At 37.0% G+C, this 14882-nt stretch overlaps 1 protein-coding gene across 2 annotated transcripts in view; it reads right to left on the reverse strand.

Annotated features, from left to right (window-relative positions):
• Window positions 1-12192: 12192 nt before the first annotated feature.
• Window positions 12193-14882, reverse strand: part of RB1CC1 (RB1 inducible coiled-coil 1) — a 68663-nt gene continuing 65973 nt past the window's right edge. For both annotated transcript variants that reach the window (XM_032125159.1, XM_032125150.1), the window contains exons 23-24: window positions 14661-14731; window positions 12193-13840 (exon numbers count right to left, since the gene is read on the reverse strand). In XM_032125159.1, the coding sequence (XP_031981050.1) occupies window positions 13763-13840; window positions 14661-14731 (149 nt within the window). In that variant the 3' untranslated portion in view covers window positions 12193-13762. The remainder of the gene's footprint in view (window positions 13841-14660; window positions 14732-14882) is intronic.

The following is a 14882-nucleotide window of genomic DNA, read 5'->3' on the forward strand; positions in this document are numbered from 1 at the left end:
CTCCATACCAGTTAACAGACTACCTTGTCCCTGGCATTGCAGATGTTAGAGCAGTCAAAGGTTCATCTCAGCAAGACACTAATAGAAACCACTCTTACTAAAGATAAGGCTTCTCATGAATAATGAAAAAAAAATCAAAGGCAATTTAATCAGTTGTCTTTTGGCTCGTATTTCCTGTCACAGATGACTTCTTCCTAATTTGGAAAGCAATATTTCAAAGCAACAGCAGGTTTTTTATTCATTTTATAACTTCATGGGAATTTCCCACTATTGTGGTTGTGATAGTCAGACCTATAGAGCATCAAAAAAATACTTGCTTTTCTCACAGATACCCATCCAGTTGCAACTGCTTTCCCAAAGAATAATCTCTACCCCTTTCTCCTGCTAATAAAGAAACAGTTGTGTAAACTTACAAATTCCTACTACAGACAAAAAAAAAAAGAAGAAGATAAAGCTATGCCTCCTAAAAATTGACAAAAACCATTCCAAACTCTGAATTGTAAGGATCAGTCTTCTAAATTCAATTTATAGGTGATGTTTTGCTGTTTCCTGGACTTGTGGGTCTTTCTTTAAATAGCACTGCTCTGCCATCAGGAGACATTACATTAATTTCATTTGGCATCACTGGGCCTCAAAGAAAGAGAGATACTTTCCTTCAGCAGGACAGAAGATCCGGCATTTTTAATTCACTTTCTTGTGTGTCTTGAAGTCACTTAATCCTCTATTTGCCCTTCTCTGAAGATAATCTCTTAAGAAAATGAAGGTATCTTATTTGTAAACACTGTTATCAGAAAGCACCACCTTTCTCTCTGCATACATCATGCTACTGCCACAATGTCAGCTGCTGGCATCCTAAATAACCAAGGATTGATTAATCCTTTTTTTTTTAATTTTTAACCACTGCATGTTTTGACATTTCAGTGTTAGATGAAATGCAGATGGGTAGGTTTCTAACACAGTAATTCTGGGTTTTCCTTTAAACAAATCAGAAAATGGCAAAAAAAAAAAACCTTCAGGGCATAGATCCTAGATCTTTGAAGGCTATGGACATTTTCTTCCCTCCATTGCTTTGGGATCAGGAATCCCAAAGGAATCATGTATCCAAGCCTGAACTTCTCTGCAAAGCCCTGTGCTTCATGCTCAAAGTGTGACTCATTACAGACATTGGACTATCAGCTATCCTTCATCTGAAGGCTGTGTGATGTTTCCCTGTAGGAGGTACCTGTAGTAACATGGCACCAAAGCCTAAGCAGGGGTAATGGTACAAGACATTAAGGGTCAAAGTGTAATGCAAGGGCCTGCCCCACAAACCAGTCAGCATAACCTTGATCTTTCCTAAGCCACCAGCCTGGGGCTTTCTTGCTTCTCTTGATCTTTATTTTTAACATGTACAGTGGAACCTTGAGCATTTCTTCAGGATCTCGAGCCAAAGCTGTATTTGGAAAGACCTCTTCAAACCTCTGAACTGGTCAGAGACTTCCATGCACTATTTTAGTGTATCTTTTTGTAACATGTGAGAGAATGTCATTCTGCTCTGGAGATACAGCCATGCAGGACCAGATGTCTTTATGAACTACTCCATATATTTGTATCTTGGGAACTGTGAGGATTATGGGAACCTTTTTCCATGCTAGAAAACCAGAGACACTGGGAAAATGAGGATCCACTGGAATACTCACTGAAGCACCTGGAAGCCCTTCAGAAAGCATTCCTAATCTTCAGCACAGGCAAAATCAGCCCAGCCTGCATTGAGCCGTGCTACAGCTGTGGACGTGGCTGACAGTCCCAGGGTGTCATCTTGCCATCCATGTGGAAGCACACACCAGCAGATGTCACCCAGTCCCCAGAGCGCCACTGGCTCACCCTGGGCTCCCAGTCACCATTGGCCTCGCTTCTCCCAGCAGTCTGTACCCAGCCACCTTTCCCCAATTCTCCTTTTAGCCATGGCAAAATGAACCTTCCTCCTTCAAAGCTGAAAGCTACTTCTGTCACAGAAATATCTGATCTGTGAACTTCCAGGATCAATCTAGGATCTTTATCACATTGCTAATGCCCACCTCAAACCTGAATAGCATCATTTCCACTCTGGTATTTCTTACAAGTACTGCAGCTTTTTCAAATAGGTAATGCCACGAATAATCAATTTTCACTTTTACCCTGAAGACAACAATTTTTTTTCTCATCTCTTCATAGTTTTAATATTTTTCTGAAATGCAAGCAGCCACTTTCTCCTTAAACTTGCCATCAAAGAGGCACTCAAAGTGTGAAGTATTCAGGTCAGAAGCAAACCATTAGCAGATGACCTTAGCTGCCTGGCAGGGCACTGCTTGTTCTCTTGTTTTACAGTTCAAGACTTTGGGATAGCAAGTGATACCATTTCTTCAAGGAAAAAAAATCAATATATATTCTCTCACAGAATCAAATAGTAGAGATGAGAAATCAAGAGACAAGGGAAAAAAAAACCTGAGAGCTAAGAAAGTGAAAAAAATCTCAGATTGGAGAATAGCAAAAATATGCCAAGCAGCTGCAGACTGTAAGGCCGGGTTTATATGAAACAGGGACCTGGAGAAGCAACTCAGCTGAGACCCTTATTTCCACCTACAAATAAGTGATACAGAGAAGTGATTGGAATTAGGAGTAACAGCTCTTAGGAAGTGAAACTACAGTACAGTAAGTGTTACTTATCCTTAAGAAAGTATCCTCTAAGTATAGTAAAATATTTTCTTTTTCTTAGGAAAGAATCTTCTAGTCCAATAGCCAGCAAGTTACTTTATCCATTATCTGTAGTTTTCCCTTTGAGATTTGCTCCAAAACTTGTATTTCTCAAAAAGTTGTGGGTTTTGCTTCTTCCAAATCAGAAGTATGAACTGTGTAAACCCATGCTTCCCTTATAATTCCTTTTATATTTTTTGAAAATAGAATATACGTTCACTCACAAGTCAAACTTGGAACTTGGTGGAAAGAGAGGAAAGAGAGGCTAAACGAATTCCTTGCAGGAAATTACTCTTTTTTTCTGTCTGTCTTCAACACATGCAATTTTTAAAAGCAGGCCTAGAGGAAGTTGGTCTCATGAAAGGACTAATATCAAGTCAGACAGAAACAGACAAGGGGAATTATCAGCTCTACATTAAGCACATTCAAAACATCTGAGAGTCACATAGCTATCCACATAGCAGTGCTGTTTTCATGCTACATAACCTATCTAGAAGCATATGTTAGAGGCACAGCTCAGGCATATTGCCTTAGTCAAAGGATGAAACACAGATGGAAGAAAGCAAGGAATTCCATTGGAGGGGTTACCACATTTGTCCTCTACTTTCACTGATCACCAAAACCAACCAGATATTGTCTCAAACCCACAAAATAACTGTTTAACTACCTTGCATAAATAATTGGATGCAGTCCAATAAAAGAGAACTTTATTTTTTTAACTCTGGTTTTAAAATAAGAAAGCACCTCATTCTATATCTTTAAAAATAAATTTAAACATTACTTATGTCAAAGAATTGCATGAGAGTAATAGCATGGGGGTTTTTTTGTTTGTTTTTCATTGAAGTAACCCACAGATTTTGTGTTATAAAAAGACTCCTGGATTCTTGGGACACCTTTAAAATAGTAACTTACCACAATTCATTTTACGCATTCAAAAATTTAATAATAGACCTCCCCGGTGTTGGAATTTCCTTTTTTTTTTTTTTTCACATCTAGAAAGGTTTTCAAATGAAAATAACTAATAAATCAACTCCTTATACTTTCATGTGGAAGCATAATCACATGCTTGTTTAAAAAGGAGTAACTTAGCATGCAGAAATGGAAGTGCTACTATTGCTCTGTCATTTATCTAATAACTGTGTTCACAGACTTAACAAAAATATTCTCTTGGAAAGAACTCAACGGAGGTTATGCAGCAGTGACAGACATCGTCCTGTTGAAACTATTCATCTATTTTAGGAAGCTAAAAACGTGGAGATTGTACTTTCTGGAGGTGTATTAAGGATATGTAAATGCCACAACCGCAAGTCATTGGAACTGAATATTTGTGATTGGGAAATGTCAGAGCTGGTAGAGCAGCCGACTGAATTTTTGAGGGGGCTCACAAATCTCTACCTCTTGCAGCATCACACTGTATAGAAGGGGGTGAGCTTCAGTGTCCTGGGTTTACTTTCTTTCAGAACAGCATGTGCAGAACTGCTTTACCACAGATCCCACAGAGGACATGCTTCAGGGTTAAACTTCAAGAACAGTTTCAGAAATGACTTTTAGTTGCCCTGGCCAAGGCTCTAAAACCTGTGCTAAAATGGTTTTTCCATCCGAGTACCAATTCCTGGGATTAATGTTAAGAGGAATCACAGGAAGCTGCTTCAACCCCCTCCTCCTCCTGATGTCCTCTTCCTCACCCCTACATCCAAGGTCAGAACAGCCACAGAAGCCTGGATCAATGCAAGAAAAGACCTGAGGCAAATCAGCATCCTAAAGAACTTCCCTGTGACCCTGTGCTGTATGATCACAGGCCACTTCCAGCATCAGAGCTCTGGTCACATTGAGGTCCTCTGCTCCTGAGCACACATCCAACATCCACTCCCTCCTTCGTGCCATACTCACTGAACACGACAAGGTATGGCCATAAAGGAAAACCACATCCAGCCCACAGCAAAGTAACTCAGTTTCTGCAAAAATACCCCATGGAAAAAAATTAAAATACCACCAACCTAGGGAAATAATTAAGTTAAATATAATAAATTTGGAGCAACTTGAAAACATGAAGGGCAAATGAAGAGTATTTATGGAAGATGGGCTAAATTCTGTGGCAAGCAGAAAGCAAAATGTCACCAGTGGAGATGGTTATCCATAAACTCTTTAAGGGTATTCTTTTCTCACTGGTCAACATGCAAAGTTCAGCAGAAGAGAAATGTAGCCATTAGCACAACACAGCAGATTTGTCATTTTTCTCATCTCATCTTTTAAATCAAGTTTCCAAGAGCATCTGCTAGGCAATGTCTGAACAACCCCATCACTAGATTTCCTTCTTATATTAATTTATGATTAAAAGTACAAGACATACTTTAGAGATTTATTTTCCTTACAATAAAAATACTACTTACTAGTATAATTTCGGTTCTATCAATATTGAGGATACTTGAACAAAAATTTCTATTGTTAGAAAAAAATCAAATTACACACTGAACACCTGAATAGGTTTATGATTTCATCTTCTACAGCCGTAATAGGAAGCAAGGAGAGCACAGACAATGCCATTTCTAAAATGTTGAATTTCACCTCACAATTTGATTGCCAGTGAAATTATACATTTACCGAAGCTAGGCTGAGAGTCCATGACATCCCAAGACGTTCCTGCAGAATAAACCGCTATGTAGCCTGTTGGTTAAAACAAAAGATAAGAGATGTAGGGATTTCAGTAGCTTGAGAAACACAAAACCAATGTCTGATGGGTAAAGGAACACAACATTAAAAAAAAAAAAATCTGGTAGAAACACCTTTTTTTTAATAGTTACAGAAAATAAAAGCATTTTAACTTCTCGCTTTCTCATTGTTTCTTATTGTATCCATCCAAGTACTTGGTTATAAGAATGTTTTGTAGGCAGGAGAGAGACTGGTGCTACCGATGCCTACTAAACACCTGTTCCTCTGCACAGAAAGCGATGCAGTTTTGATGCTTAATTCTTCAGTTAAGAAGGAAAAACCCCAAAAACCCAATCAAACCCCAAACACTAAGACCCCTTGGAGAAAGCTATTTAATCAATGGCCCAGCAGTTAGAAGTGAGGTGTCTTCCCTTAAGAGCAGATGGCCCCCTTCATGCCAGACCACTCTGTGGCATTGCTACTCACAGTAGCTTCCTCAAGGTTAGATGTACTTCTGTGGAACTTTTCAAGCTCCTAGGAGTTGAGATTTTCCAGAAAAGAACTTTGTACTACACACTAACCAACCAGCTCCAGAACCAGGGCAATCAAAGCTTCTGCAGAACTTTTTTTGTCACCAGTGAATAGGTTAAATTACCTACGTGCAATGGAAAATGTGATTCACCTACACAATGAGACAACTGCATTTGCTTCATTTAATCATACAGAAATACAGGGAACAGACTTGAGTTGTCAACAGCAAGTTCCTCTTCCTGAACTCAGTGAAGATCTGGGAAGAGGTCAAGTGAGACTAAAAAGGCAGAAGAAGAAAGATTAAAATAGATAGTCCAAAGGTACCATGTAAGAATCATGGCTCATCCTGTTTCCTGTGCAGTATTGGGTCATAAGTTTAAAAAAAATTTCTCAAGATGATTGCTAGGTGACTATACGAACAGAAAGTCTGAAAGTTCAAGACAACACTTGTAGCTTAGCAAAGAAATAATTTCGCAGATGGAGAAGCACCAAGATTGATTTTTTTCTTCCTTTTTTTTTCGAATACATTATGGAAGTCTAATATAAAGCTGAAAAATGCAGATCTCTCGACAGAATTCAAAATCTGTAGAAGTCCACTGCAAATAAATTACCATTTTCAGGTAAACAACTGTAAAAATTGATTTTTTGGTGTGTCTATTAGGTCTCAGTCAAAGAAAAACACTAAGTATGTGATTTAACACACACACACCACATTACAACTGCGTGTCTTGTATTAATAGGGGAAACTGGTTTACAGAGCGAGAACTGACCCACACTGATACCAACACAGTTTCCAGAGGTGCCTGAAAATCACAAGTATCAAAGAGGACAGAGAAGAAAGGCTGTAAGTTTTACTTGAAGTGTCACATGCCTTTGAACACACTGCTTTACCTTCTTGTTTACATAACAGAGAGAGCACAAATGGTGAGAGCACAGGATTTGAAGATATAAACTGCTACGGCCTGAAAAGAGCAGCCCAAGTATCTCAAATTGGTCATCCTGGATGTCAGGTACCAAAAATAAGTAAATTATCTGGAGAAACTCAGGTCTTACGTAAGAGACACATAGCAAGCATTCTGCTCAGAAATTGCCACCATAAAAAGGACAAGAATGTAATCATATGTTCAAGGCAAGGTTTTAATGCATAACCGAGAAAAGATGTGGAAGCACAGGCGCAGGAAAAGAGCACCTAATTAGCTAATTGAAAAGCGCATCCTCAGGCATACAAAATCCAAGTTTGACAAGCAGTCATAAGCCGACACTTCTCAATTTTTCCGTGCTTAAAAACTGCCAAAATTGAAGCATATGCCATCACAGTATATACACATATACTGTAATCATACATAGGATTGTGGAATATTCTGGATTGGCAGGGCCTATCTAAAGGACACCTAGTCCAACCCCTATGCAATGAGACTGGACATCTTCAACTAGACCAGGTTGCTCAGAGCCCCATCCAGTCTGACACTGAATGTTTCCAGGGATTAGGCACCCACTATCTCTCTGGGCAATCTGTCCCAGTGTTCCACCATCCTCATCATAAAAGATTTCTTCTTTATATCTAGTTTAAATCTACCCTCTTTTAGATTAAAACCATTAGCAGTCATCCTATTCTATACCTAGGTTCAAAAGATCCATTGTTCCAGAGCAGCAACAACACTGTATATGCACTCACATTCTGCTGTTAATTTGGAATTTTTTTCAAAGTCTGCAATGCAGTGTTAGAAGGTCAACAGAAGCATATTTAACTGCATGCATCATATCTGGGGCAAATTATTTGAGCTTACAAAAATTCACTTATAAGTAAGAGCTACAAACATAAGGAATAGAAATATTATTAGCATTACATGGTCTAAAATTAAAGAAGAATATTTTACTGCTTAGCTGTTTTGTTGATTAAATACTTTTAAAAATATGATCTCTGAAAAATTACTTCAGTCCAATTCAAGAAATCTTCGTATATACCAAAAAAGGCTATTTCTAGCTTACAGCCTTTTAAAAGCAGACAGTTGGTTTTAGTCAGCTGATTTCAACTGAAAATAAATACCTTTTTTTTTCTGTATAGTTACATACCATATAGGTCTCTTCTGAAGCTTAAAAAGTTATCTACTGTCTACAAAATTATCACTTGTTATTTACAGTATTCAGTACTGTATGTAATATAAATATAACCTTTTCCAACCATTTCAATCATTGTTAAATCATTGCTAAAAATACACCCCACCATTCACAAGACACATGGTAGACAATTAATGCTGACCAGCACCCCACAAGAAGCACAGCTTAGCAGTCTCCTCGTTAGCACTTTGATTACGTTAGACATTAAGTGCTGAAATTTCAACTGCTTAAATTAATACAGGCTCCGAGATGGACTGGTACTTGAAACTGACTGCTACCCCTTAAGGATCCAGCATCTTCAGATTTTTTTATTCCTCCTTGATAATTGACATATAAACATTATGATGTCCTTGATAATGACTATAAAATGTGTCAACTCGCAAGTGTAAAATTCCAACACAACAGAATGTTTTGGTTATACATAACTCATAGCTCTGCACCTAATCTTCATTAAAAAATAAGTATGACGCATTACTTATCAATTTTTCTGCACCTTTAATACTCCCAGCACAGGCAAACAGGCCCAAAGCTGCTGCTTGTTGCAGAATTTTCTAAAGCTGTGTGCACAAGCATGCATCCATGCATTCAGAACAGGTAGATCTCATGTAGAGATCCGAAGCAGAAACACAACTTATTAATCTGAGCATGGTGAAAAAAAGTTTTTCACTAACACCCTTTTGCAAACAGTACAAATCCTTGACTAGGAGGTAAGATACTACCTCTTCCCACTGCAGAAAAAAACCTGCTACTTACTAAGTAATTTTGCCTAAAAAGTCAAACACAGTGGATTTAAAAGAAGTCAGTGAATTTAAGTCCAAGAAGCAAAAGTCAGGAAAAGGAAAGCAAGGATGCCATCCATGATCAATTTCAGAAAATTGAGCCAAAAATATGGGAGAATTTAAAAATTACTCAAATTACAATAGCAGTTTCAATCCAGGTTTCCAAACAAAGGACTAAATTGAATGTTGCAAACATTCAATTGCCAAATTAGTTGCAAACGAAGACCTTTATTAAAAATGTCACAGGATTCCATCCCCAGCAGAGTTGGGCAAGACAACTTCAGGAGGTTCCTTACAACCTCAACTGTTCTCTAAGTCTCATGCTACTTGAGAGCATCAACACTGAACTAAATTCTTAGCCAGTATTCAGAGTATTTGGAGTCTGGGGACTAGACTTTCTCATGCTCCTCAGTATTTTATGTGGATGTTGTTAATATGAGTGAGTGTCAATACAGTGAGTACTAAAGGAAGTAACTGTTTACCTTTTATCATTTATCATCGCTGCTTCAGGACTGCAGAATGGCTTATAAAGGGAGCTAAAGACATCAGCGACCTTAAAATGCAGCACTGACATAGATCACCAAAGTTTAAAAGGCTTGAAAAGGCAAGAGAGTTCTTGTATGGAGAATGCTCCATTTCTAGAATTATTAATTTGGCACTAAGCAGTAATTTCTTGCATTACAATTTATTAATAAAAAAAAATATAGGAATGAAACAGCACTACAAAATACTAAACAATTTTTGCCGTAACTGCTTACAGCCAATCTGGCTTCTAGCTGAACTCCACAAAACAAGTGTGCAATGTAGGTCACAAAGAAAACTAGTGCTGCAAAAAGGCACATGATAAATTTGCAGAGGGCAGACTTCCCAGTTCTGCTATGCAACATAGGTAACTTAGGGAAAAGTGTAAACTTCAGTGTAAAAATGGTCCTACTCAGACCATCTTAAGATTCAAAAGCAACACAGCTGAATTCTAAACAACACAAGCTCCTGACCTGAGACCGACTGCAGAGCAGTGCAAAACCCAATATGCCTCTCAGAATATTCAAATGGATATAGCTTTCCAGGAACACTGGGAAAAAATTCCTTTTAAATTATCACATCCCTCCAGTCTGCAGGACAGCATTTGCTTTCAGTCAACTTTCTCTACCATTCATTTTCCTCTTTGCAGTTCAAAAAAATAGTTGCCTCTCTCTAAAGCCAGACTTTGGAATAAACATGTATTAGCAGTAGCACAAGAGGCTTTTTAAAAAGTATTTGCTAAGTTTCCAACATGCAGCTGCATGAAATTAGGGAAATTTGAGATCATCAATTTTATCCTCCAACTTCCCTCCTCCCATCCCTCCTGACCATGCTCCTCATCCAAATTATATAGCTATACACAAAGTTTTATTATGGAGCAAGATGAAGCACATAGGTGGTACATAACAAACATACTTTCAAGAACTAGTAAGGCTGTGACATACAAAAAATATGTAAACTACATTTTTCTCAATGACTGTTCAGAATCATTACTGAATACGTTAGAAGTTTGTTTGACAGAATTTCCATTTTGAATACACATAAAGATTATAAAACAAAACACATGACAAATATTCCTAAAACCCAAAGCCATTGCTGTTTATTTATATTTTAAAAATATGATGTCATGTAACAATAACAGATACATCCTGGCATTCTTTTAAGTGGTAGATATCAGCAGGGAAGGACTTTTTCTTCCCTCATAGTTTGCATTACAGCACTTTATTTTAATCAATTTATTTAGGTGCTTCCCAAGTTCACTTTCATATATTGTTAATGTGTTTCTGAGTTATATAAACCCCAGTCATGTCTTTTTATCTTAAACTAGAAATTAAGCCAACTTTCACAGTATCATAAATCATCACTGCTACTGTCCATATATAAGCTTAAAAGCATACATTTTTAATCTAGGCAACAGTAAAACCAGACTAGAAGTTTAGATGTTTTTATAGACAAAGATGAAGGAATTTCTGAGGTTTTTTTTGGTTTTTTTTGCAAGGAGGTTAATTCTCAGCATGAGTTCTGTACTCACCTCACTTTGGCACTCAGGGCACCATCTCACAGCCTGCAACAAATGAACTTCATGATATGTCACCAACACAGAGCAGGACACACAAACCTTAGAGCTTAATGACTTACAGTATAAGAAAAATGCTTTAATTTTTGTATGCCCTAAAAGGGAGGGCCACTTGTAGCTACTCTGTCATGTAGGGCCATCATCAAATTAGCAGTTTTATCCACCTTGGAAGAAATTGACCAACAACACATCCTTTCCTCCATGGACAAAGTTCTAGGCAACATTTCACTAATCTTTGAAATAGACTATTCAATAACAGAAGAGTGGGGTCTTATGTTATAGTGCTGGATTGTCCCTTGCTACACAGATGCATTGCTGCTACTTCAGGGAGCAACTGTCCTCCCAGAAATGGAAGGGCTCTGTGTCTCTTAGCAAAGCCTGATGGCTAATCCTTGGAATAGCTAATCCTTGGAAGACTGGTAACATTCACAGCAATAGTATCTGAGGCTGGGAAAGTTTTGTCAATGAGTAAAAGACATCAAGGCTTCTTAACACTTGGCATATTAAAAGAAATGAGTTATGCTATGTGTATAACTTCTTAAAACACTTGTGACTCCATTGACTTAAGGAACAAGACTGCACCAAATTGCAGACAGAATTCCCATTTAGTTGAAGGTGATGCCTTATGGGACTACCTAAAAACAGAGGCCAGACAAAATTAAGAGAATAAAAAGCATTTATATTTATGGAAGGGCCTTCAGGTACATTTAGGGTAGATGAAGCCACCCAGGGGCTACACCCAAAAATGGATGATGGGTCACAGGTTTCCATACTTTTATAAGTTTGGTCCATTTGCATATTGGGGGTTAATCTTCCAATTACAGCTTCAGGTAATGAAGTCATTTACCCCAAGTTTGCTCCCCCCCAGCTAACTTTTGTTTACATTTCTTGGGGCCTAAGACAGTGAGGTATCCTTGATTCCCAGGCCTAGAGAGGAATTGTTTTGTCTGACCAAGATGGGAGAACAGTAGCTAGCACTCTATATGGAGTTTAGAATTATACACTAAAGAATTGCAGGATCACAAATATATGAAAAATATAAAAGCTAAAATCCTCTAGCATCAAAGGTAAAAAATTCAATGATTAAAAGCATTACATCATGGGTTGTTGCTTTGGTTTGCTTTTGTATGCATTAAACCTTGTCCTATAGATTTATGGTATTTGCAAATTTGACACTGGGCAGTACTCAACTATGGTAATACTGTTCTTGAAGAATAAGGCACATTTAAGAACTAATTTTAAAAAGCCAGTACATCAACTAGTAAATTTATCAACCAGGTAAGAATGCAACTTGACAAAATGACATTCTGTTTTCCACAGATCAATTGTCTTAGATTTATTTACTCAAAGATATGATACAGTTACAAGCCCATGCATTTCATAAAAATCTAACTTAAAATTGTTATGGAACAAAATTTTAAATAAAGCATATACAGATGTTTCTGGGTGTTCAAGTGGACTGGTTAGTCTAGAGAAATATTATTTGCAACGTATGAGCAGAAGCATTGAGATTTTCATGTGACCATTTCTTTAGCTCTTCCTCTTCCACTCCTCACATGGAGATAAATCACAGCTGAGTAACTCTATGGATTGAGTCCTAGGCATAAGCTCATAGCTGAACTCATAATTTCACTTTCCACTGGCTACATATTTATAGTGCATCCCTTTTATACTGTTATTAAAAATAAAATAAATAAGACTACATTTTAAAAATGTAGGCAGTATAACTACTTAAAAAATGTCCTTTATCCATTTAATATGCTGACAAAAGTAAAATTTCTGTCTACCTAAATTCTTTTTTATGATTACAAGGTAATTCTTGTAATTCCCAAATGTTTTTGATAATTACTACCTCTCATAGAAAATTTGGGTATTTCTATGTAATGAAACCACTGGAGAAATCACAGAGAAGCTGCAACAGATTAACATGAAATAAATATTAGAGATAATATTTAAAAGGCACACAAATACTTCAAACACATACAGTTTCAAATCTTTATTGTTTTAAAATTCTACGTCTTTTACAATTACAATAATTTGTTACTTAAATGACTCTTGTATGGTTAATGTACAATGAGTTTTTTCCTGAAACTCAACCATGAAATACAATTTCATCAATATGATTTTTCTAAATAGATTAATACAAGACTTCTGTTTTGTTGGGAAGAACAAGTGCTTCACTTTGAACAAACGGCACAGGTGTCTTCCCTTCAGAATCTGTGTGATCAATCCATCAAAAGTGCTTTTGAAGATTGCAGATCTAACTGTGACTGATTTTCAAAATCAGTCCATCAAATTACAAGGGTTTTTTAACATTAAAGAGCATTTTCATGTAATGAAACAAGCTGCAGTAGTTATTTTTATTCATCTACTGAGGCAAACTCATGTTGAAGAAAAATTATATGATTATCTGCATGCAATGAACACCCTCTTAAATAGTTGATGAATTTTACACATATAAAGAATCTGTTAAAGAGTGCAAGTACTTTGATAATGATTTCACAAAAGGACATATGCTGGTAATAATGGTAACTAACATTTAACATCTAAATACAAGCTAATGTATATTTAACAGGCAATTAACATGGCAAACAAACCATGTTTCATGTGGCTGCCCTTCGAGAAAATGAACTCATTTGGTCCACACTGTTCAAGTTATCTGGGTAAAAAAATCGAAGCAGTTAGGGCCAGAGTTTTTGATGAATTTCTTGTTTCTAAAATGTCACCTGTTAAAAAGTAAAAGCAGTACATCAATGACGTATCTTGTCACATGACCTCAGTATAAAAAGATGGCCTGGTATTGGGAGCGATGAACGAGCACTGAAGGATGAGTCAAAAAAAGAACGGAAATAGAATGAACTAAAACTTTGTTTTGTTATACTTTCTTGTTCCATGGTACTGCTTTCACTCTGTAGAATTTTGTACCCAAAGGAACTTTGAATCTGTTTTGTGCCTATAAAAAAAAGAAAAAAAAGATTTAAATGTGGGATTATTCTACTGGCTTTTGTATTTTTAAGCCGAAACTGATTCTCATTATTCAGTATTCAGGAGACCCTCAGGAGTCTGGCAAAGCTCTGGGCAGTGTGGATGCAAATACCTAACCCACTGCTCACTCACCTCTTCTCTGGTTCCCCTACTCTTGCTATTCACTGACTCAAAAGAAGAGCAGGAATAGCAGAACTTAGGACAATTTTCATCTAACTTCTCATGCAGGGAGAATTTGTCACAAGTGTTATTGATGCCATGATGATTTTTTGCCTTTTCTTTTATACCCCTTTTATATACCGTTTTATAATTTTTTTGTATTCTTCGTGTTTTTTAGCCTACATTCTTAGACTTATTTGTCAAGCTAGGAGACTAAACATCTTAGAAGTTTCATAGTTAGGGGTCAGAATGCCCCAGACCCCAAGGTCCTCTTCAGAACACATTTTGTAAACTGAGATAGAACCATCCAGGGGAAGGTTCCTTGGGGAGGGGGGGGCTCACTCGAGCCTCTCATTGGGGAATCTTTGATAGACATGGTAATTAGTAAGACCTATAATATTATACCTGATCTATTGTGGGTGTGCATTGCGGTGTGCATTTCAGTGCATTCCACCTGGACATGGTGCACCTAAGGGTCCTTAAAATAAATACCGAGGTAAAACCCCTTTTTCCCTTCTAACTGTGTTTGTAATCCTTGATTTCAAGACCAGGAAAAGGCATCATTACAAATATTAAAATTGACTTTTTCTCTATTAATCATAGATGATTTTTCATTACTATTTTCTTACCTTTTTTGCCTGGCAGTATTCCTTTTCCATCACTTTTCCTAGCACCCAAGGTCTCCTAGATGCACCTGATGCTAAAGAGAAAATATATTTAATATTTTGGATAAGCAACTACAGGTACTAGGATATTACATTATATTTTCATTAAAAGCAGAAATTCTTTAAAAAACTCAGTTTTTTAAATAAATAAGAACATTAAGTAAGATCAAGTTTAAATGCAACATT

Source organism: Corvus moneduloides, chromosome 1, assembly GCF_009650955.1.
Source record: "Corvus moneduloides isolate bCorMon1 chromosome 1, bCorMon1.pri, whole genome shotgun sequence".
In the NCBI taxonomy this organism is placed as follows: domain Eukaryota; kingdom Metazoa; phylum Chordata; class Aves; order Passeriformes; family Corvidae; genus Corvus; species Corvus moneduloides.